At 47.8% G+C, this 24612-nt stretch overlaps 2 protein-coding genes across 6 annotated transcripts in view; one reads left to right on the top strand and one right to left on the bottom strand.

Annotated features, from left to right (window-relative positions):
* C13H15orf40 (chromosome 13 C15orf40 homolog) overlaps positions 1-24612 on the top strand; it is a 44091-nt gene continuing 19479 nt past the window's right edge. For 2 of the 4 annotated variants that reach the window (XR_006381744.1, XR_006381745.1), the window contains exons 1-3: positions 1-133; positions 817-943; positions 3114-3241. Coding sequence is in view for 2 of the 4 variants with exons in the window: in XM_044231606.1 (XP_044087541.1) it covers positions 20-133; positions 817-943; positions 3114-3241; positions 4520-4615 (465 nt within the window). In the remaining 2 variants the exon portion in view is untranslated. Of the gene's footprint in view, positions 134-816; positions 944-3113; positions 3242-3520; positions 4049-4519; positions 5783-24612 lie in introns of those variants that run through there. The other 2 variants (XM_044231606.1, XM_044231607.1) reach the window with 2 other exon arrangements.
* Positions 12842-17505, bottom strand: RAMAC (RNA guanine-7 methyltransferase activating subunit). 2 transcript variants are annotated; one of them, XM_044231609.1, is made up of 4 exons: positions 17416-17505; positions 16077-16125; positions 14373-14551; positions 12842-13673 (listed from the first exon to the last, which is right to left on the bottom strand). In XM_044231609.1, the coding sequence occupies exons 3-4, from the start codon at positions 14540-14542 to the stop codon at positions 13487-13489; spliced, it is 357 nt and encodes a 118-aa protein (XP_044087544.1). In that variant the 5' UTR covers positions 14543-14551; positions 16077-16125; positions 17416-17505; the 3' UTR covers positions 12842-13486. The 2 variants fall into 2 exon arrangements, with proteins under 2 accessions (XP_044087544.1, XP_044087543.1); XM_044231608.1 differs by lacking the exon at positions 16077-16125.

Here is a 24612-nt window from a genome sequence, read left to right as displayed (position 1 = left end):
GCCCGGCTTCCCCGCGGGGATGCTGCGGCTGGGCTGCCGGCTGCGGCCGCTAGTGTCGGGACGCCGGTTCCGAGCCTCTGCCCGGCTCTCCTTAAGCGCCGAGATGCCCAAGAAAGCCGGCGCGACGAACAAGGCCAGTGGCAAGCCCCGTGGCAGGGGGAGGGTGGGCGGCGTGCGGGAGAGAGGCGGGGCCCGCGGCTCACGGTCCCCCAGACCCGGGGCTCCCGCGGTCTTGGGCCGCCCCACTCTGTCCGGTCGGCCGCGTCCCCGCAGGGCCAGCGTCCCCCGGCGTCGGAGGCCCGGGGAGGCGCCTTCCCGCGCGGGGCCGCCGGTGCGCGCCTCGCGCCCTCGCCCCCCGTGCGCGCACCGTCCGCGCACCTGCCGCGTGCCCTGCTCGCGGAGTCCGGCCGCAGCTTCCGCCGCTGGGCAGGCCTTCGTGGCCGCGGCCGGCCCTTCCTGTCCCCACACACTCTTCCCGCCGGGTTGCGCACAGCGGTTTGTCAGCTCCTACTGCCGGAGGCGCAAGGACGAGTAGGAAGCGGCCCCTGCGCCTGCGGTTGGGGACCAGCACTGAGGTGTGGGAGCCAGAGCCCCGTCTTCCCAGCGCGGGAGGGGAACACTCGGTTGGGTTGATCGGAGGGCTTCGGGCGAGAATTGGTCGGGGACGCTTGTTAAACCTGTCCGGGTGGCCAGAAGTGCCCGGGCGCGACTCGCTCGTCCTGGTTTAAGGAGAAAGGGAGTCGTGGAAGGCTCGAACGCGTGAGAAAGTGTCTTATAGCCTGTAAAGTTGTAGTGTGGTTGTTGTTGTCGTTTTAGGGTAAGAGCCAGAGCAAGGAGCCAGAGAGACCACTTCCTCCCTTAGGTCCTGTGGCAGTTGATCCTAAAGGTTGTGTCACCATAGCCATCCATGCCAAACCCGGGTCCAAACAAAACGCTGTCACAGGTATATGTGGACAATGGGGACCGGGGGGGGCCTAAGCGGGGAAGGGGAGTCCCCCTCCGTCCTCCCTTTGCCTTGGTGAGCTGAAGGTTGATCTACAGTTGGTGTATTTCTCACATCTGCGATTAGAGGCGTCCCCGTTTTAGAATTCTAGATTCTAATGTAAAGGAGTAAATCCAGTGTCAAAAGTGAATGAATATACCAAAGTTACAGCATACCAAGTTCGATGAAACAAAACCATTGTGTATTTTCCTTCTTAAAAATACGGTATTTTAGGGGCGCCTGGGTGGCACAGTCACCTCTGCCCCTGAAATGCCTCTGCCTTCAGCTCAGGTCATGACCTCAGGGTCTTGGGATCCAGCCCCACATCGGGCTCTCTGCTCAGCAGGGAGCCTGCCTCCTCCTCTCTCTCTCTCTGCCTGCCTCTCTGCCTACTTGTGATCCCTGTCAAATAAATAAAATCTTTAAAAATAAATAAATTAAATGGTGTTTCAGAAAGGACACATCTAGAAAGATATGTAGCCTAGAATTACTAGTTTCTCCTATTTCAGAACTGGAGACATTGGCCAGAGAAAGAAAGAAGAGACATTTTGGTTGAGTTTAAAGACCACGGGCCCCAGGAGGAAGAGAAAATCTGGTCTCTGAGATCCCTGGTCGTCAACTCCTGTGTGAACTTGTTTTGAGTTAAATGCAAAACTTTTCTGGGCCCAGTTCTGTCTGTCTGTGGGATGGGATATTGAACTAAGAGGCTTTCAGATGATTCCCTGGAGCCCAAAAAGGTGCCTCAGGGATCTCTTAGGTGGACACCGGGAGGCCAGCAGGCAGGGCTCCTGAATAGCTGTGTTTTCATTTACTGTAAATGTGGGGAGTCCAGGGAAACTTGTATGGGGGGCAGCATTCTCGGTGAAGGTGAAGGTCTTTTTCTCCTCCAAAGCTCTTTATTCCTTTTCTTTTTTTACACTTTGAAAACAAGACCTCCCATTGCAGTGCTGGGCCTGGTTTGTGCTAGTGGCTGCGTCAGCCTGTCTGTGTGGGCCGCAACCACCGTGGCCCGCATTTTCGGAGTAGTTGCGGCTGACAGTCCGCTGTCGGCATACTGTGTGTCATCAGGTCTCGAGATGCCAGCCACAAGAAGGTACACAAGTATTCTGTGTACCAGCGAGACAGAATCCCCATGAACACTTTCTTTACCGTCTGTTGTGAGACCCGTCTGGATGTGAAAGCTACTAAAAAGCAGAAAAGGGCACATCGCAGTATGGGAATTGGTGACAGGACGGGAGGCGGCTTGTTGTGCCACTGTGTGCTTATGGATTCTGTGGCCACGTCGTTCACACGGGCGTGGTGTAAGTGTGTGAAAATGCCTGCGTAACCCCAGGTGGGGACCAGCTTCAGCGCACTTGCAAACCCCTTTGAGTAGGCATTTCTCTCTCTCCGGAATAACCATGGGGGACTAGGGGCAGGAGTGCTTTATAGAGGCCGCATCGACCAGGGAGGCAGGAGCCCTCTTACACAGCAAAGCTCTTTGGCCCAGCATGTCAAAGCATGCATTTAAACTTAACTTTGACTCACAACATCGGCTTTATAGCCGCATGCCCTTGGGCAAATCTGGATTTGTTGCCCGATTTGTAAACTGGAGATCATAGTGGCATTAATATTTTCTTCATAAAGCTCTTATGAGGATTGAACAAGTTAATATTTGTGAAGTCCCTAAAACGTGTTTGTGTGCCATCGAATTTGTGGATACACGTGCTGTGTAAATGTTTAAATGCTGCATTTTAAAAACCTCAGAGGCATTTCACGTGAGCTGAATCAGTCCAGTCTCATTTTCCTGATGGCGGAACCTGTGGGCTGGCTCGTTCTCACCCGGCTCCTGATCCTACCGTAGGGCTCTGCGTACCACTCGGGCAGTTTCCAGTTGCGTGAGGCCCGGGAAGGACTCCAGGCCCATCTTGGTCTGCAGGACAGGGAAAATGTCAGTTTACTCTGGATTTCTTTCCTCAAACGGGGGAGCCGTATTTATTATAGCGTTCCCTCAGGTGTGAGTAGTTTACTCGCTCATTTCTTCACGCAGTAGTTATTGATGGAAAATCCACTCTGTGCCAGGGAAGTGCAAACCCTTTTGCAAAATATCCTCAACTCCTTAAGGACACAGTCCGCACTGATTTCATTCCAGACGTGACAGCAGAAGCGGTGAGCGTGGCCATAGCAGCCCCCCCGTCGGAAGGAGAGGCTAATGCCGAGCTCTGTCGGTACCTTTCCAAGGTCTTGGAGCTCAGGAAGAGTGACGTGGTTTTGGATAAGGTAGGTCTCTCTGGAAACAGCTTTGATGATTACGCATTAGTCATTATTTTATAAATATGGGTTCTTTTCCAAGTAATTGAAAAGCTGGGGTTTTTTGTTTGTGTGTTTGTTTGTTTTTTAACTCTCATCCATTTAATCACTAACGTGTGATTCTGTGTAGTCACCTTCATTCCTACTGGCTTGATCCTTAGGCTGACCACACTCTGTACATTTCTTCCTTGGTTGAAACCATTTTGGGCATTTTCTCCTTTCTACATGTATTCCTGTACCTGCTGTCAGATTGATCCGTCTGTCTCTTCAAGTCATCACCATGCTAAGAAGTCTGAAAGGGTCCTTTAGTGACTCTGTCACATGTTTCTGGTCCCCCACGTTGTCCTGGCTCCCTGGAGAAGCTCATTAGGAAGAGAGAGGAAGAGATGAAGTCATTAATACCATGGGTTTCCTCTGGGGGTGGGTATCAGATCACCCGGGAGTGAGGTGTACAACACACGATCCTGGCGTCGCTCAAGACTTATTGAAAGAGAGCTTGCAGGAGTGGGACTCAGCTGTGCTGCTGGTGGCTCACTCTCCGCATCCAGGTTCTCACTGGCAGTCGGTCGTTGGTTAATAGGCTGCATCTAAAAATCTCTCCCCTCGGCCACTTCCCTCGATAGCTCTCCCGCCTGTGGCAGGTCGTTTCCGAGTCTGTCAGTGCACATGCTTTGACATTGGCCTGAAAGGGGCTTCCCACTCTTCTACCCCAATAAATGATCCCTGCTCAGATTTTACCTTCTTTAAAGGATGTTTCCAAATGAAACTCTTGGCTCAGTTGGTTGTGGAACTGGAGCATTTGTTTTGGCGGGTTTTTTTGTTTTTTTGTTTTAATTTTCAGAAATGTGTAACAGAATAGTTCTGTATTTGGAATTATTTTTATACAAAGTTTGTAGAAAATTCCAATATTTGGTAATTTAGAAAATAATTTTCACTTTTAAACAAAAAGTTACTTAAAAACACAGTATTCTACATCTGGACTCTATTCGTTTTGAAATTTGAATGCCAGTTTTTATTAGAGAGATTGATATACGAAGGTAAAAACCCTGGAGAATTGTCAACATTTGTAGTAAGGTAGACCGTAAGATACACTCGTCGGTTAGACCAGGAATGCAGAACTGACAGGAGAAGGCACTGTATCTCAGCGACCTTCAGGAAGGCTGCGGCCACCGGGCAGCGCTGAGGACACGGCCGAGCCCCGCGCTCTCTGGTGAGTCGTCCTGACAACATTTTTTGCTTTTGGTCCAGGGCGGTAAATCTCGTGAAAAAGTGGTGAAGCTGTTAGCGTCCACAACGGCAGAGGAGATCTTGGAGAAATTAAAGCAGCAAGTTGAAAAACAATAAAAGCAAGTTATGAGAAGTACTTCCTTGAGAAGCGCTTTAATTGCTATTCGTGAAGAGGCTGTTCAGTAGGAAAATATACCTCAGTGCACTGAAGAACATGAAAAAAAAATTTAAGAACAGGACTCAGAAGTAGGAATTTTAAAAGTACTGTATGTTCAGTGTAGGTTCTGACGTCCAAAGAGTTTGGAACACATCAGTCCGATTTCATCACATTACACAATGACAGAGCTGGAAGACACCTTCAGGATGACCTGTCACCCCTCTGATCCCGTGATGGGGCTTCCACTCTCCAGAAGTTCAGAGACTTGTTCGGGATCACACCATGAGAGGTGGCAGCCAGAACCACGGTCCCTTGACTCCTGGCCACATTTTATGCCAATCGTAAATGAACAGGTTTCCACAGCACCTCTAGGGTTCTGAGCATTGCCTTGTCTGGAGTTTACAAGTGACAGAAAAAAACCTGCCATACTGCTTTGTGGTCTGTCTTTATATTTTAAAAGGCTTATCTACATACAAAAATGTCTTTTGAAAACTGTGGAGTGAAAAACTAAGAGTTTTCAGGACTTGTAATTTACTATTAATTATTTTGGGGAAGTCACTGAATTTTTGTCCTCATTGGAGGGTGTAGTTTTCAAATCTGGTAGTTCCTGTGAATCTCCAAAGAGCCTTAAAAGAAGAGGGCCTGGAAGCTACTTTCCATATTTGTAAAAGCCCATCAGGAATCTCTCCTACATTAAAGCTTCAAAAGCTAGTAATAAATGCCTTGCTTTTAAATATCCAATGCAAATTACAGTGATTTGGTCAGGTAAATAACAAATTCATTACCTTTGCTGATCAGAATCAAAGCAGTTTTGTGCTTTTGTCTAAGTACCTGAGAAAATATATTGGTAGACAAAATGTTTGAAAATACAAAATCCCCAAGGACTAATAATAAAAATTATCTTGTACAACTCTTATTCTATTGATAGGAACCAAGGACAAGAAGAGTCACTTGGATTACCCAAGAGCATAGCCAGTCCTAATGGCGGAACATGAGTTACACTCAGCTGCCTTCTTCTCGAAGCCATTGTGCCATATTGCCCCCCAAAGTGGTTTACTGTACCTGATCTCAGCTTCAGAACTTTTCCCACTCTTTTCCCATACATTCCAGCGTGTATGCTAGCGGCATTTTACTTGTGGTTCTTTTGTTTTACGTGGATCACTGTTAGGATGCTTTCCTTGACAAGTAATGGAAACCCAGCTCTGTCTGGCTTACACAACAAAGGGATTTATTAGCCCACTACCTGGCAAGTCCAGAGGCAGGGCTGGCTTAGGGGTTAGCCTGATGCAGCAGCTAAGTGAGTTCACAAGGACCCACTTTCTCTCCTTACCTGACTCACTCTAGCTAGCAGGGCCAGCTTCAGCCCTAGGCCCGCTTCCCTCATGGAGGCAAAAAGGCAACAGCTCTAGGTTTCAGGACCATATATCACCCCCTCCAGCAGGCAAAGAGGCCACTCACCGAGAAGAGCTCTGATATTTTCTAAAAGCTCTAAAGCTTCTTCCTGCTCCTTTGTGTCTAAGGGTTTGGCGGGTGGGGGAGAGAACCGGAGAATGTAGGTGGCACCTTTGCAATGTTTAAAGTTCCAAGCAGCCAAAAACTCAGACTTCAGGAGGCAGGTTTTTTCTGGGCTATGAATTGCTAGCATACCCCCCATCACCAGGGATTTGTGGTAAGGGATTTGGTTAAGTAGTTCCTTTTAACTGTAATGCAAAATTTAAGTTCCCAAAACACACTCTGACCCCCACTATGGAATTTTAAAATTCATGTGACTAGAGACTAAAAATTTTAAGAATCTAGATTTTCAGTTTACATCCAAGAGATGGCACCATAACGCAACAGCAGGAAGCCACCGAGGCTCTGAAGGGACTGACGATTCCTTTTGAAGCGAGCAGCACTAGTAGGAGATGTCTTCCGTAGTGCCTGCCTACCAGTGTCACGCGCTAATCCTTCTTGTCTGGTCTTGGAGACATGACTTGGGCTTAGCCCCACGTTCCTCGAGTTCGGTTCCGGCCAGAGTGTGGTGTTAACTGCTCCGTGGTGTAACCTCCTTGGCTCAGGTTCTCAGAGGTCCTGGCTCAGTACCTCAGTGGAGTCAGCGTGGCCCCGAGTGTCTCCATTGTGCAGTTTTCAGAAATCCCCAGCTTAGTTGGTGTTTTTGAAAATGGAATTGGGCTGGAAAATTGGCGAGGAATTCATTTCTAAACACAATGCCAGTTTACTAATGTGAGTGAAGAACACACCTGCCAAATGGACTGTGTAGTGGGGGTCCCCGAGTGAGCAGCTTGTGTTGCTTCGGGAAATCTCTTCAAGAAGCCAGTCATCATTCGAAGACTGCTTGGAGAGCGTGGGATCAGAACCAAAGAAATTAGGGGATGGGGCAAGGGAGCTCGGACCATCGAAGAGACTCATCATGTCTCAGCCCCACTCCTGGGACAACACTGGACACTCACACTTCTTGACACAGGAGCTGCCCTTTTCAAGGTTGTGAGAAGACCGCCTACTTCTGCCCAGATAGGCTTTCCTCTGTCTCTACACTTCAGTTGATAAGCTTTTCAGCATTTCCTAATCCTCTTCTGGCTGTGTAGGTCCATCTAATCCCTTTGATACGGGAGTCTGGGCAGGGGGGAACCCCCAAACTCAGCAGTGCAATTTACAGGCTCAGTGGTCATTTCTACATGAGACACCTCCATGATATGGTTTTGCTACCACATTGGCCTTCAAGTTGTGTCAGAGCCTTGTGTTTCTCCAGAGATACCCTGGGGAGTTGGAGAACTGGGACAGAGGGGGAGTGAGTCAAGTCAACAGAACTCCAAGCCTTTAGTCCTCTTCTGAAACTGTGCCTTCAGGATGTTAGCTGCTAGGCACATGTGCTTACTGAGCACTTGAAAGGTGGCTTACCAGATTTTTTCTTTTTTAAACAAAAGCATCATGGAAAAAAAGTCCTCGCTGGAAACAACAGAGAAGAAGTTGAAAATAGGGCACAAAATTTGGAGGGCAGGAGGGAGAAAGGTGAGCAAAGAAAGGAAAATGACAGATGTAAAAGTCAGGCAAAGGGAAATCAGCAACATAATTGGGGTCCTGAAAAATAACCCAAAAAGTGGAAGAGAACAAAGATTTCAAGATATAATCAAGAAAATACTGGGAAAAAAAGGATTTTAAGGAATAAAAGGTGCAGCATCCCAGGGGAAACACTGACAAAGCATGGCTGACAAGGACATAAAACCGAGTGAAGTTCTCGGAATTCAAAAACAATGCCCGTGGCCATCTAGACAAAAAGTTGAAGTCCTAGGAAGGGAGAGGGGAGACGCATATGTACATTCTTATGTTGTCACCTGGGAATGTGAACTGCTACAGTGTTTTGGAAAATGTGGCACTTAACTAAAAATATGTGTTTTAACCTAATATTCTACATTGGAGAATACCTCATAGAACACACAAAAATAAAAATGCCAAGGAGTATCCGAGCAAAAATGGGGAAACATAATCTAAATGTATACCTACCGGAGAATAATCCTATAATCAACAGAAAATCCATACGTGAGAGTATTAGGCTGTTAATTTTTAATCTGTAATAGAGTCCTGTTTGTTACGTTGCACGAACAAGGAATGATAGACGTGTGTGTATATATATTTATATACAATCTCACTTTAGTAAACAAGGAAAACTATCAAATTTACACATATCTGTGGGCGTGGTAAAAGAGCAGCATACAATATTGCTGGATGAGTGCAGTGATGGGTAGTGTTTCACTTCTTTACAGTATTTATTATTTTGTATGCACACCAAACATACACAGTGAAGGAAATTTTAAAATGAGAAAACACTCCAATGCAAAAGCTCTGGCCTTTAGCAATGAGAGCAGCTTTATTTATGTGATTCAGACAAAGGCTGGAGATCCGTTAGGGAGTTAAAGGCACTGGCAGTGGAAAAAAACCATGAGATCATCGTCACATCATTCCCCTGAAGCTGTCTCAAGAGAAGTCACTGAAACCCAGAGAAAATCTAACTGGTAATTAATACATGGGGCTCTGTGTGTCCCTTAGGGACAGAATGAAAACAGCAACTGAATTAGCCCGTGAGCCCATGGAGACCTTGGGGAAAGACGTGTGAGCTGCATTTCTTGCACCAGGCGAGCTCAGAGGCACCCCCCAGCCCACTGCACTTCCGGACGCACACAGCTGACCCAGACCTGCAGCCTGCCGTGTGCCCAGCCCCGTGACGCTCGCTTTCTGTAAATGCTTTCACTTAATCCTGCAAGGGAGCAGTCAGATTACACATTAGCAGTTTTGATGGAAGACCTGTCCTCTTACTGTCTCATACTCCTGTAAATCTTAAAATCCGGGGGGGTGTTATCCACAACTTATCTCCACTTCTCCAGTCTGAGGGCACTGGTAACCAGCTCCTCAGATAATGTTTCTTGGCACCTGGCAGCCTCCGCAGTGGTGTAGGAGCTGAAGCTGCTTCTTCAACCCTGGCTCGTCCTGAGAGTGTCCAGCCCTATCGATGAGGCCCATGCAGCCAGCCCGACCCAGGCCATTCTCTCCTCTCCCAGAACATCCACGGGTTAAGGGATCTCCACTACTGTCCCTATTTTCCTCAAAACTTGGTCCTAATAGAGGTCTAGACTTCTAGAGAGGAGGAGATACTTGCCCAAGGCTACCTTGGAGTCCAATGGTATAATCTATTTGAATCTAGTTGTTGATTTGGCTCCATAATAATTTATCTGGAGCCAAGAGAAATTTTTGTTTAGATAGTACAGAACACAGCACGGAGAGTCTATGTGAATTCTGAAGTAGAAATCTAAAAATTAACATCATAACTCCTGCCAATGTCAAGAGTATTTACTCCTGTTGGCCTTAATTCATTCTAAATTAAAAGCCAGAGGACTGTAAAAGCACACTTTTCTAAATTTATATATAGAGGAAGGAACTGAGTGACCTATATAATTGGGTTTTTCACACAGAATTAGCCAAAGTCTATCTAGTACTTCAAAATCCTCATTTATATCTCAAATATGATTCTGTGGTTAAATTAGAAGATATTGAAAGACAAATCCCAAATAAGCTTTTCGGTGAATGAAAAGGTTTATATGAATTTCAGGTTTATAATACCTGTTTGTCTAACGCTACCAAAGTAAGCACGTTCGCAAGCCAGCTTCCCAGCTAACTGGAGTTATTAAATCATACTACAAGCTGCTGTGAGCTGGGAGTCTTATTTCCTACATTTTCTATGAAAACAATAAATTGCCTTTCACTATAAGCAATAGTACTAAATAAAAGAAGTCAAAGGCCAGGGGCATAGGTTTCCATACACAGCCAAATCTGTGTTTGGGTTGAATGAATCAGAGGGAATGGGTCTTGGAAAAATTTTAAGGTGTTAAAAAAACTATCTTTAGAAACAAGATGTGGAATTCAGAATTAGTGTTACTAGTAATCTTCAGGGCAAGAGATCATTTCCTTCCATTTTAGTATTCTAAACTTAAAACTGACATTTCACAGGGCACCTGGGTGGCTCAGTGGGTTGGGCCTCTGCCTTCAGCTCGGGTCATGATCTCAGAGTCCTGGGATCGAGCCCCACGTCGGACTCCCTGCTCAGTGGGGAGCCTGCTTCCCCCTTTCTCTGCTTGCCTCTCTGCCTGCTTGTGATCTTGATCTATCTCTCTCTCTGTCAAATAAGTAAATAAATAAATAAATAAAAAACTCTGACATTTCACTACTCAATTCTATCATAAAATTCTAGATTTTCCTTTAGGCGAATAAATTACAAAGGGAAAATTAAAATTAAATCCTGTCTGTTGAGCACTATAAGGAATGCAGCTTTGAAAACCCAAACCATGCTAGAAATCTCACCAGATGGCTTTTTTTCGATCTGGTTTCAAGAGTTCCAACTGTCCTCAGAACCGTGACCCATGGTTATGAGTACTCTGGATAACCTCAAATCCTAGCACTCAAGAAAGAAAGAAAAACACCAAACGAAGAAAACCCTCTAGCTCGTCTCTAGCAAGCTGGTCTCCAAAGGGTGGTAATCTGGTAGGTTTCCATAATCAGCATTCGGCATTTTAAAATGTGTCAACTTCAAACAGCAAATGCTAAGCTTAGCTCAATATTTATATAAATTTTCTTTGATATTTGAAATTTGTTCTGTTCTGAAGGACAATTTCTTCTTTTTCTAATTCATATATTAATTCACAGAATGACAAATCTTTACTCTCAGTAAGTCTCCTGCTGTACCTTACCTTCTGTCAGTTACTCTATACCCTTTAAATCAACACTGTGCTTTATAATTTACCAAATACTTCCCTCCCATCGACTCTGCAAATGTTTATGCAGCACCAGTTACGTGCCAGTGGGAGTTTATGGTCCGAAGCCCTAGTTTCTATCTTAAGCTCTTGTATGTTTGGTCACTTTTTTTATGATGACCCTGTGAAGAGGGGCAGGGTATTTTCCTCATTTTTACAGGTGAGCATGTAAGCTCCATGCTTAACCGATTTTTCTCAAGGTCCTCTACCTGGTAAGAACAGGACTGGAAGCCAGGGCTCCTTACGCTTAATGCTATAGGCTATTACAACAGACTATTTGAGATTAATTCCATTTAACACTATTTTAATTCTTTCTTCAGATCATTCTCTGAATTATCCTTAAATTTTTTAACGTTATTTTCTGTCTCTCCCACGTGAAGCAGAAATCATGACTTTCATTTCCTCTCCATTTTTTGTTTTTGTTTTAAAGATTTTTATTTATTTATTTGACAGAGATTACAAGTAGGCAGAGAGGCCGCAGAGAGAGCGAGCGGGGGGTGGGGGGAAAAGCAGACTCCCCGCTGAGCAGAGAGCCCGACGTGGGGCTCAATCCCAGGACCCTGGGATCATGACCTGAGCCGAAGGCAGAGGCTTTAACCCACTGAGCCACCCAGGCACCCCTCCTCTCCGTTTTAAGCATAAAGGGGAGTCTAATGGTGACTGTTTAAAAAAAAAAACAAAGACAAACCACTACCACCACATGGGCTGTTTATGCAGAATACAGAAATAATTCACGTTAAAAGGACTCATCGTATTTTCCAGCAGGCAAGGCTGATACTCAGGCCATCTGTGAATATTTCAATACTATTGGAAAATAACCTTTCCTTGGAGACCCATCCCTCACTCCAAGCCCTGCCCCGTGGGCCGATAGGTCCCCCTAAGTAATGCCAGCAGCCGGCACAGCTGACAGCCCTGAGGGTCCTGCTCTAAAGCTGTGGCCGCTGCCACCCCAGTGAGTCAGTGCCTGTGCTTTGTCACTTGATGGGTAGTTTTAATAACTCACCCGCCTGCAGAGAAGATCGTGGTGTGCAGTGAGGCCATTCTGGACTGTCTAGGCTACATATCTGCAGTATCAAGAAAGAGATGTAACAGCACTGTGCCCACTGATGTAATCAGAGGGGTATAGGGAAAACCCTTATCTTACTGTTAAAATTTTATTTACATCTCAGTGTGAAGACCTGATTTATGAGATCCTTTCCAATCAAAGAGTTACCTGAAAGGACGGCTCTTCCTGAAGGGGAGTCGAGGGGAGAGTTGGGTCCAGAGCATGGAGAAGCAGTGCCTGGAGAAGTCAACCTCAGGGGCCCGGAGTGCAGTGCTGAGAGAGAAGGCAGCAGAAGGCAGGTTTGGGGAGTTGCCTTTATACTCCTTTTCCCTATGATGAAGCTTCTACTCTTAATATTACTCTTAAGCCAAATAAGCCTTTTCAACAGATATAAAGGAAACAGCAATAAAAAACGAAAAGGTTCATCACATTAATGAATGGTCTAACTGCCAAAACTTGAGAAATTGCTTAATCTTGTAAGTACTTTATTTGAATGAAAGCATTGAAATGGCCATTAAAATGATCTGGAATATACTGATCGGTCTGAGAGGAAGTTCTGGCCTCACGGTATATGTACGAGAGGAAGCAGCGAAGATGCACATTTGGAAGTGAATATAACATTGTACGATCAATTCATGTAAGTACATAGTACGTAGTCAGAATGCAGCATTATATACACACTACTGAAAAGGAAAGGAGAACATTTCCAGAGTTAAACTTTCTTTTAGAACATGTGAATTTTGATCTGCTTTAACTTAGCAAAAAGCCTCACGGTTTGTAACAAAATGACTGTGTGCCCCAATCTCACCCACCACTAGATCAAGACACTGAAACAGAGAATGTTCCCTTCCCCAGTTCAAGGTTTTATTTCTGACATCCTCTAAAAAGAGACCAAAGCGATTGTGGACATCACTCTTACCCGGAGTAATGATAAAAAGTACCACAGTCACAACAACGAAAGCCAAAAAGAAGCATCTACAGTCGTTTTACCTTCAACTGCTGATGCCATGTACAACACGTTACAAGTGCGCATAGTTGTGCATTCGGGGGTTGACTGTAGTAACCGCTGTAAAAATTTGGGAATGAGAAAATCTGAGTATATGGATACTTCCTTATCTTACAAAGTAAAATCAAGCATTTTCCACTTTATAATTTTTATTTCTCTGTAAAACAAAGACCGAACTCCTGGAGGTCAAACAAGGAACACAGACACCAATTTCAAAGCACTATTAAGTCATGAAACAAAGAAGAATCTGAGGTAGAAGTCAGGCAATGGAATCCACAACCTTTTTAGGGGAATACTGAACCAGCACATCTCTAGTAAGATCTTTTTTTTTTTTTTTTTTTTTTTTTAAGTCACAAGTTCCAAAAAGTTTATAATCCACTTTCTGAAATCAGATATAAAACTATGACCAACAGAAGATACACACAAACTTTTGTCATGTTAACAGAGGAAATGATTTCACAAAAAGCTGCTGACGTTTCCATCAGTAGTAACCATAGGGAGGCCGTTGGTTGTAACCATAGTGTCCGTATTGGTGGGGGTAGTAAGGTTCTTGTCTGTGCTGCGGGTAATTGTTGCCCCAGGATCGTCCGTGCCACTGATTGGATCGATTGTCACTTGGCCACCCCCGTCTGCTATCCCTACCTCTAAACTGTCTGTTATCTTGCAACCTACAACAAAAAAAAACAAAGATTTTTATACTTCTCTTTTTAAAAAATACAAATGACAAATCTATCCCGCTGCATTTCATTTCTCAACCTCATAATCCATAAACAAAAGTGTAAAAAACACTTTTCTCTGCAGAATGTTATATGTAGCAACAGTTATTCAAAACTTTCCTAAGATTTAAATCATTCTTCCAGTATTATACTGGATACACTTTGCAGAGAAATAGGCAGACCACAACACGAAACCCACAGCAATAGGACAGTTCTGAATCAAACTGAGGTCTATTCGATTGTACAAGAGCTATTCTGAATTATGAAATAGACGAAATCCCACTGTATAACTTTCTTAAAGTAAAACCAAAGACAAGGCCTTCTTTATGGAACCTATCACAAAGTTTTGTAGAAAACTCTAGGTTCATAAAATATATTGGCAGAGAAAATGTTAGCCTACAGAAAGAATATTTTAAAAAACAACATTAAAACACATACATAACTGACAGCAAGGAAAGAGACACACAGTGCTGACAAAACATTGAAGTAAATCTTTACCAGCCACTCACTGCTTGCAGGCAGTGACTAGGCACGAGGTATACGGTTCTGAACAGAAACACTGGCCCCTGGCCTCACTGGCCTTACCGGGCACACGGAGTAAAGCCGTCCTCTCCCCCATCAGCCACCTGCATCTCCTGAAGTAATACATACCGACTGCCTCTGTTTCTCTGGTTCCCACCGGCTCTGCTATTCCATTCCTCGACGATCGGCGGGGACTCGGGAGGGCGTTGCAGGTACTCCTGGTACTCTTTGTCAGCTTCTGTGAATCTGCTGGCAAACATCTCTTCAAAGTTGGGAACAGCTTCAGAAGTGTCTGTCATCCTGAAATTCTGCACAGTTTTTAATAGGTTTCTATGAGAATTTTTAAAAACATAATACTCTCTCTCTCGACAGTGAAAAACCAAGAAATGAACAATTTAGGCAAGGTATGCGTAAAAGTCTTAGTATATTTTTAAATTTAAAATGGTTTTAGATACTTAATTCAGTATTTCCTGATTTCAGTGCCACAGGCATTGTGCTAACAGGTGGTTGGGATACAAAGATGAACGATATATCGGGGCCTCCACCCCGCAAAGAGCTTTCAGTCTAGTGTAGGAGACAGACCTGGTGCAAATACAGAGGGAGGAATAGTGAATGTCCAGAAACAAAGCTGGAAAAATGGGCAGGGACCAAACTGTGAAAAACTGTGTTCCAGGCAAACAACCCTGCCCTTATTCTGGTAGGAAAGGGGAAGTCTTCAGCCTAAGTGGTATAAGCAGGGAGGCCTGTAGGGCAAACTGACTACTTAGAAGGACCTCTTTGCTAACAGGGTAGGGAAGAGACTCATGAGGACAGACCAAAGGCAGATTGCTGCAGGACTGGAGGCTGAATCTGAGGCAGCAACTGCACGTGCAATTTGGTAGGAATTCCATTAGAAATGAATGGACTGACTACACTGACTAATGCACTGACTAGACAACAATGACTAGATGTTGGCGGAGGCGGGTATAAAGGATAACTTTCAGACTTCTAGCCAAATGCCCGGATGGGCTGTGGTGCCATAGGAACCACAGGAAAAAGTGTGGGTGAGGATAAGGAGTCTGAAGTTAGTTACAGGATGTACATCCACATGGGAGAACCAGCTCCCAGTTACCCATTTTGGGACTGAGAACTAGGGTGATGATACATATGGGAGACGTCAGCGGTTTTGTTGGTGGTTAACGCTGTGAGAGTGGATGAGATTTCTCAGGAAGGCTGTGGAATAAGAAGTGTATCAAGGAACAGAATCCTAGAGCACACTGACCTCTAGGAAAGTTGGAGATAAAGAAGGGATAAGAGGAGAATACACACAGATCAGATGCAAAAGAGCCTCCCGCAGGAGAATAGAGTGAATGGTCCTCGGTGTGGAATGGCACAGTGACAGAACCAAGAGGAGAAAATTAATTGGACTTAGCCATCAGGAGGTCATTATGTTAGAGTACTAGGGATTGAAGCCGGAGGGCAGTTCATTGAGAAGTAACTGGAAGCTAAGGAACTAGAAATCTACATGGATTACAGAGTGAGCTTTCGAAATGCTTCACTGAACACGAGAGCAGTAGCGAAGGGGTTACTGGAAGAGGACCTCCAGTCTTCCCAGGACAGTGTCGCTGAGGCTGTTCATAGGAAAAGAAAACCAGTAAGAAAGAGAAACTGAAAATACAGGAAAGATGTGAAAATGGAAAGGCAAATAGGCATTTAAATGAACAGCTACTCAACTCTGGGGTACTTTATAGAGGCATCCAATGTAGTCTTACTCTGGAACAAAATGAAAATTATGATAAATACTATCTTAACAGCTAAAAACAACAACAACAACAACAACCTGAAACCTCTTACCAGCTGGGTTCGGCAGGCCGAGTAGTATTTCTGCAGAGACCCTCTACCTCTGAAGAAAGATTTGGCTCAGGCCACAAGAGCCTCATCCTTGAGCAGTGAGGGGACCACGAGTTCACTTGTCTTCATCCTTACGCACGGCCTGGAAGCCCCATCCGTCTTCTGCAGGGAGCCCCACCTGCCGTCTTCCTCGGCCAAGCGGGGGCCAGTGCGCCCATCCCCGCCTCTCCTACGCCTAACTTCATCTTCTCGTCGCTCTACTCTCCGCCTCAAGACCCCTAAAGCCTGCTTTATGACTCGGGCGTGTGGGACATGCTAAGACTAACCCTGGATCTCCCCGTCTCGCCCGACGGCCGACAGTTCCTTTCCTTCCTGTGTTACTCGCCTTTGACAAACACACGTGATGGCGGAAGCCGCGTCTCCCTTGATTCTTCGCGGGACCCCTCAAACACGCCAGTGTGTCCGCTCCTGCCCTCACCCCAGCAACGGGCAGCAGGACTGCCGTGCGGGTGCGGGCAGCACCACCGGACGCGCAGTGTCTGGGACTGGCTGACCGGGCTGTCGCCAGTTCTACGGCAAGCCGCGCCCGGCCTTCCCCAGGAATCCGGGAGTCCCAGAAGGCCGGCCCACACCCACCAGGCAGGGCCGACTGGGCCCTTCGGCCCAGGGCGACTCCCACGACCCCTCCCACGGGTGGGCCAGCGTCTCCATGCGCGCTCCTGAGAGTTACACAGGATGGCGGCGCCTCCGAGCTTTACCTACCCGAGCGATCTGAGGCGGCTGCCCTGCTTAATGTTTACGCTGTTTCGATCTGAGGGAGGCAAAACCCGCCTGATTCCCTCCAAGGAACCCTCAGCAGAATGGGGGGGGGGCTGGTTGCAAGCGCCCCGCCGGGCCTCCTCCCCCAGTACGCTAGTCCGAGCGCTACCGGGAACGGGCTCCGTCCTCGTGGACAGGAGGGGTCCGCCCTTCAGACGCGCCCTCCGACAGCACGCGTGTCTGTGCAAGTACCACCACCCGCGGCTGCCCGCGGCCGACTGGCGCCGGACGCGACCGCCTGCTGGGCCTTCGCTGCCCGGGAGACGGGCGCAGACCGCCAGCAGGGCCCGGCAGGGCTTGCCCACCACGGTCCTGACAGGTCTGCTCCCTCCCGGGCCCCTCAGCGCCGCGGCCGCGACGGCCGGTGGGGGCCGACAGGGGTTCCCGCTCCATGAGGCCCCTCGGCTCGGCCCGCCCGGCTCCCTGCTCCCCGAGGCCTCCCCAACCCGCGACCCGCCCGCCGACGGCCGCGTCCATCCCGCTCGGGCCGCACCCCGCCCGCCACACACGCAGGAACACCCACCTCCGGCCCACACCGCGGCCAAAGGATCGTCCGCCACTTCAGCTTTCCAGGTAACGCAGCCACTCGAGCGACAAACCGACATTCGCCCCACTTCCGCTTCCGGCGGGCGGGCGCGGGGGCGGGCGCAGCAGGTATCGCGAGATCGCGGGCTCGCCTTGCGGCTTTTTCGCAGTAGCTGGGTAATCGGGGCGAAGTGCGGACGGCGCGGGCGGTGCGCCGGCGGGAGGTTTCCTCGCTGGCGCTCTCCGCCTTCGCTCCCTGGGATGTGTGTGTGAAGCGTCCCCTGGCTGAGCGCCGGGGACGGGTGGGGACAGGCGTTCAGGAAGTATGCGGGGGGGGGGAACCACTTCCGGCGAGGCGAGGGCTGCCGGGGACGGTGGGCACGAGTGGAGGGCCTCGGCGGTGCCACGCCCCTCGCCCCGCGGGAGGACGGTGTCTGCCGTCCGTTCGGAACCGGTTTTTGCCGAAACACCCCTCTGCACCCGCTGACTTCGTCGGCGCTCAGGTACCGCCGAGCGTCCTGGCCGTTCCTTCCCGGATGACTGCGGTCGTGGCCGCCGGATCTCCCACATGTAACCGGGCCCCGTCCTTCCAGACGGCGCACCCGCTTTGGTAGCGTCCCCACCGGCTTGGACTTGGACACTTGGATGTCCGCAGTTGACATTTCCCCCGCTTGACTGACTGCCGTCCGATGACGAGTTCTGTCGATCGTCCCTCTGCGGGAGTGCCGGCGTCCGCTCTCCTTGCCCACCGTCCAGCCGCTCCACGGTCCCATTACCAGCCCTGCACGGGGAACACGCACGGCTTTTCTCCTAGGGACCCTTCCTGCGGCGTCACTTGCCGCCCGCCCAGCTGACGGAGCTGCTGTGATCGTCACTGTGACCAAAAATCTTCCCTGGCTCCCTGTCGCCTGTAGGTGAAAGGCCAGATTTATTAACTTGGTTTTAAAACTCTTAACTTCATTTTTTGCCGTTCCCGTTTCGTTCTCCCTTGGCCGTGGCAAGGTCGCAGGAAGCACCTCTTGCATGAATTACCCATTACCTTTCTATAGACTGCTCCCGTCTCTTTCTCCTTGGAATACCCTCCCTCCCATCTTCTAAGGATGCTGAGATTCTGTCCAGTCTTTAAAGCCACTTATTTCCATCTAGAAATAAATTTTCTTTCCTGCTGAATGTCCATCCTACTTTCTGGACCATTCTTCATTCAGATAGTACCACTTTCTAATTTTGAACTAAAATTGTATACAACTCTTCCCCATACTAGGCTGTAAACAGACCTTTATCATTCCTACGTTCTGGAATGTGTAATGTTGTGCTTTGCACAAAGCGAGCCCTCAATAAATGTGGAATGAGTGTGGAGCTGTGAGCATTCCAAGCCGTTTTACAAACACTGAGCCAGCAAAGTGGCTAGACGGTATGGATGAGGAGCCCTGGTAGTGTCCGTGTGGGATAGTAAAGGTGAGAGGGGAAGAGCAAGGTTGCAGTAACTCGAGTAACACTCTCCTTAGTAACGGAGTGGATGGTGGGCGAAAAGGATTTTGAGGAATCACGGAAAACTGCAGCCCTGTAAACCTGGGAAATTGGGACTGAGAAGGGATAGCCATCGGGTGAGTGGGTTTTATTTCTTTGAGCGAGAGCAGGGGAGGGGCAGAGGGAGAGAGAAATCTCAACCTGGGCCAACTCCGTGCAAGGGCAGAGTTGGACACGGGGCTCAACCCCACACCCCTGAGATCATGACCTGAGTTGAAACTGAGAGTCAGAGGCATAACTGACTGAGCTGCCCAGGCACACAGGGACCCCCTAGGGTGAGTTAATTTAAAGCAGGAGTTAGCACGGTGCTCAAAAAGATTTGTAGAATTTGAGATGGCAGGTTAGGAATACGGGACTAAAGCTGAAGAAAGAGAGGTTATGCCTAAATATGTAAATGTGTGAGTCATCGGGGAAGAAACAACAGTTGAAATCATCTGCGTATATGATCTTTCCAAAGGAGAAAGTATTTATAGAGAGGAGCAGAAGGCCAAGGCCTATGCCTCAGGAAAACCCATATTTAGGAGGCAGGAATAGGAAATATAAACTTAAAGAGGAAATTAGAATAAATACATGGTAGCAGTGTAACAGTAGAGGAACTTAGAAAAATGCTTCCCCACCTGGTATCAGGAGTCAGGGAGGACAGTCGGAAAAAGGAGGGTGGTGGGAGACCCATTTGTTTGCTTCTTTGTCACTTTATTATAGCATTATTTCCAGGTGATGAGGGCTTGCACAAGAAAGAGTGTATTTCTTTAATTTCATAAGTACTTAGAAGCTCCTAAGCTCCTGAGAATTTCTGTAAAGAACTCTAGGTATTCAAATCAGTTTCAATTCAAATCAATGCAACTATTTCTGCCCATTAATTCTTTCAATATTCTTTCTTTAAAGAAATATTTAGGGGCACCTGGGTGGCTCAGTCAGTTAGGCATCTGCCTTTCACTCAGGTCATGATCCCGGGGTCCTGGGATTGAGCCCTGTGTCTGCTCCCCCTCCCACTGCTGCTCCCCCCGCTTGTTCTCTCTGTTTCTCTGTCAAATAAATAAATAAATGGAATCTTAAAAAAAAAAATTATTGGGGCATCTAGGTGGCTCAGTCAGTTAAGCATCTGCCTTTGGCTCTGGTCATACTCCCAGTGTCCTGGAATTAAGCCTCACTGCAGACTCCCTACTCAGCAGGGAGCCTGCTTCTCCCTCTCATTACCCCCCCACTCATGCTTTCTCTTGCTATTTCTCTCTCTCTTTAATAAATAAATACAAGATTGATTTATCCACTCTAGAAAAAGATTTAAAATTTAAATCAAAATTTAAAATTTAAAGATTGAAAAACCTTTAAAAATACAAATGAAAATATTTTTTAAAAATTAAGAAATTATTTACCCACTCCAGAGAAAGAGCAGGTGAAGGAGGTGATGGGGGGGGGGTGGGAGGAAGGGACAGAGGGAGAGAATCTCAAGCAGATTCCCCACTGTGCGTGGGGCCTGGTGCAGGGCTAGATCTCACCATCAGGAGATCATGACCTGAGCCGAAACCAAGAGTTGACTGGATAATAATGTCCCTGGGCCTGTGGATACATCTGGAAAAGATTGCCCTATGTTAGTTGACTTTTTTGTCTTTGTTACTAATCTTATATCTCAGTTTTATCTTCAAGCAATCCTATATATTAATTTTACCCATAATTTCAAGCCTCATGTCAACCCAGTCATCTGGAGGCAAAACACACCAGCAGATGTCCCTGGGAGATTGTGGCAGCTAAAAACTCCTACTCTCAGAGGCTGTGAGTGACCTTGGACAATGACCACTTTAAAGATGGTGAAACTGGGGTTCCAGCGGTTATGCGGGTGTTTCAAGGGGCCCAGCTGGTGAGTGGCAGCAGGACTTGGATCAAGTCTGTGCTCCTTCCACAAAACCTTGCTCTTTCCACAGTGAAACACCGTTTCCTCCCGTTCCTTCCATACTCCACACATGGGGAGCCACACTGAGCCCCCTTGCTGCTGTTGCCCAGCCCCGACTGCCCCGAGGTGGGGCTGCTGGGGAGCCCAGAAGGCAGGAACTCTGCCCCTGCAGCCTCCCCCCAAAACACGCAGCCAGGACAAGCTACCTGTTGCCTCATGTCCCCCACCTCTGAATTTCTTGAGGGTGTATCTCACAGGCAGGACCCAAGTCAGAGAGCTGATCCCCGATGGAAAGGAAGGTTGGGCAAGTGAGCTTTTAGTTTCCTCTTGGGAGAGGCAGGACTCACAAGGTGGCATATCCTCTAGACAGAGGAAGTATGTTCAGAAGGTGCTGGCGGACAGGAAGTGTGACAGTTACACCCTGTGCTCCGGTTTATACTCCATTTGGCCTAGTGTTGTGGTTATGGTTCCGAGCATACGTAAAATCACAGTATTGAAGCACTGTAAGGGACTATCTGGCTGAACATTTTTTACATTTTTTTAAATTTTTATAATTTTTTAAAAGATTTTCTTTATTGCTTAGAGGTAGAGAGAGGGTGCAAGCAGGGGCAGGGGTGCAGAGGGAGAAGTAGGCTCCTGCCGAGCAGGGAGCCCGATGGTGGGACTCAGTTCCAGGACCCCAGGATCATGACGCAAGCCAAAGGCATACCCTTAATCGACTGAGTCACCCAGGCATCCCTACTTTTTTTCTTTTAACTAATGCCACAGGAGATGAAATGACTTCTCCAAGGTCACAGTGTTGGTCAGTGGCAGAACTGGAACCAGAACCTTCAGACGTACTTCATGATTTAACAGATGTCTTTTGAATTCCTATTAGATGCCAGGTTCTGTGCCAGGCCCTGAAAACATCAGCGAATAAGGGTAAAAGCCCTGCCCTCGGGGAGCTTCCGTTCTAGTGGGGAAGATGGTTGGTTGAAGAAGTGAACAGAAGAGTGACTCCACAGGGCAGGAGGACAGAGGGCAATGGGCCGTCACTTTGGAGCATGTCCTCAGGGAGAGTGGGAGTGCGTGGTTTTCATCTCAGCCCATTTCCTTGTAAGGTGGAGCTCTCACACTTTCTCCCTCTCAGGAATATGCAGATGGAATACTGGGTTTATTTTTGACGTCTGTTCCTTTCCTAGTGAGTAGAGGAATAGGTCTCTCATTTCTGGGACCAAGCAGATGTGGCCTACTGTGTTCTGAAACTGTGCCCTGTGGCAAGATTGAACTTCTGTGCCTATAGCTTGAGTCGGAACTACAGGCTCACAAATTGTCTTTCTTTGTATTGTTTTATTCAAACCACCTTTCCTGGGACGCCTGGGTGGCTCAGTCGGTTAAGCCTCTGCCTTCCACTGTGGTCATGATCTCAGGGTCCTGGGATCAAGTCCCACATCAGGTTCCCTGCTCAGGGAGCACCTGCTCCTCCCTCTTCTGCTGTGCGTGTGCTCTCTCGAATGGATAAATTAAAATCTTTAAAAAAAGAAGAAGAAGAAGAAAAATAAGCTACCTTTCTTCCCCCCAGCCTCCCTGCCCCACCCATGAATATACTGACCGTCTTCCATAGAGCCAAGCACAGGGATGGGCTCAATAAATAAATTCCTGAAAAAGAATTAAAATTACAAAAGCCTTCCACTCACTATTTTCTGACCTGGGCAAATGTCAACATGTTTCCCTGCCCTGCTTTTATCTTCTGCAGAATGGGAATAATAATCCTTTCTCTTTCTCTGCCTCAGTAGGTTATCATGAGAAATAATTACTGCATATATGAAGTGCTTTATGTTCAAGTGAACAAAGACATTATGCAAATGCTAATGATAGTTATTATATGCTGCATAAATATTTAAGCGGCATGAAAATGCTTCAGGTTATATGCAGCATTGGTTTAGAGAATTTTCTTTTTTAAAAATTTATTTATGTATTTATTTTGGAGAGAGAGAGAGAGCACGGGCCTGCACGCACCACTGAGGGGAGGGGCCGAAGGAGAGAGAATGTCAAGCAGACACCCCGCTGAGTGGGGAGCCCACTGCGGGGATTGAGCTCAAGACCCTGAGTTCAGTGACCTGAGCCGAAGTCAGAGACACAACCAGCTGAGCCCCCCAGGCGCCCCGAGGCATCGGGGTAGATTCACATCTGTCCTCCTGTGACTTTTAATTACAAGGAATTGTTTTAATCAGAGATTACATGATCCTAATCCAGTTCCGGCCCTCGGTGCCATCCTCCCACAGGAGGAGTCCTGGGCGTAAGGGACTTTCCCCAGGAGAGGGTAGGAAGCAAGCCTGTGCTAGTTCTTTTGTTTGCTCCCTGAGCTTGACTGTTTCCTGTAGGAGCCAGTTGGTATCCTCGAAGAAATCACAGAAGGAAAGATGAGCAGTCTTGGGGAGGAAGAAGCTGTGCATTGGGCTTAGTGGGTTGGAACTAAAGTCTCTTCCCATTCTACAACTGGATTGTGAGATGAAGGGTTTTTCTCTCCTTTTCCTCTTGTTTGTTATGTAAATAGTGGCCCAGTCTATGTTTTCTAGGTGGAGGAGACTTGGATTCTAGTTGTGCTTGAGTATCTCTCGAGTCTGCTTCATTCGGCGGGGCGCACCCGAGGCCCCGGGAGGGCTCCCGTCATTAGTGTCCTTCCTGCGCTTTTCGTGGCTGCTTCCTCTGCGTGCGCAGTGCCCGGCTCTCATAATCTACCCCAGTGTCCTGTTCCCGTCCACCTCTTCATCAAATATGCCTGCTGCTCTTAGAAGGGACCTTGGAAATGTGCAGAGAGGCCAAGAGACTTGTCCATTGAGGTGATCATCACAGTTTAATTGTTTCAAGCATTCTCCAAGCCGCTGGGACAGGCAGGAGTAAGTCAGGATCCTTATCTGAGGAGGAACTTCTGCTAACTGCCCCATTTTAAGAAGGTCTCAATCCAGGATCTTGGCAAGCTTCTTGTCTTTGATGACAGGGTGGCCTCTTCTGCCCTTGTGGGAAGGCAGCCTTATCTGGTGATCTTTCCAAAGAAAAGTATGGGAAGCCCCCTCTTAACAGGGCGGTGTTATGTGAAGCAAGTGTCTTCGATCTGAGTGAGTGTAACGTAGGAAACAGAGCACCAGGCAAGGAGTCAAAGACACTTGAGTTAAAAATCTTACTCCCTGTGGCTTGTTGCAGGAGGTCCTAGGCAGGGTGTGACCACCAGGTGACCCTGGAGCTGGCCCGGGAGCCATCCAGCTCCTCACCTCTCCTTCAGCCTTCCAGTGCTGGTCCTGCCCACCATGCCCACGGCCGGAGCTGTTTTCAAGGATGCAGCCTGGAGAGACAAGAGACAACCCAGTGGAGGCCTCTAGGAAGCGTCTGAGAGTCTGGCAGGCAGTGCGGAAATCAACCTGTCTTGTGGCCACCCAAGACAAGCCTCAAATGTACATTCCCTTGCTTATGAAAGTCGCCATCCACTGATCTGGAGGGACCCGCCTCTTTCTTTGGTCTCTCCCCGCCTTCAGTGGGGGGTGGGGCAGTTTGCAAACCAGCCCTTGTCCCGCAAGTCACCCTGCCCCTGGGCCTTACTTTCCCCACCTTGTTCCCAGCCCCACAGATGGAGTTGAGGCTTCAGCCTCAGTTCCCTCAGCCTCTCCATCCCAGACCTACAGTGCACCCGTCTCTCGCCCCTTCCCCCCATTTGTCTTCCAGGGTCTCAGGGCCGCTGCGTCTTGGGTCAGTGTGCAACCTGCTCTTCGGGTCTGTGCTTCTGCAGCTCCTTCTGTCTCCTCT

The sequence above is a fragment of the Neovison vison genome, chromosome 13, assembly GCF_020171115.1.
Source record: "Neovison vison isolate M4711 chromosome 13, ASM_NN_V1, whole genome shotgun sequence".
Classification (NCBI taxonomy): domain Eukaryota; kingdom Metazoa; phylum Chordata; class Mammalia; order Carnivora; family Mustelidae; genus Neogale; species Neogale vison.
The sequence above is the reverse complement of the archived record's forward strand: the minus strand, read 5'-3'. Positions and strand labels throughout refer to the sequence as shown.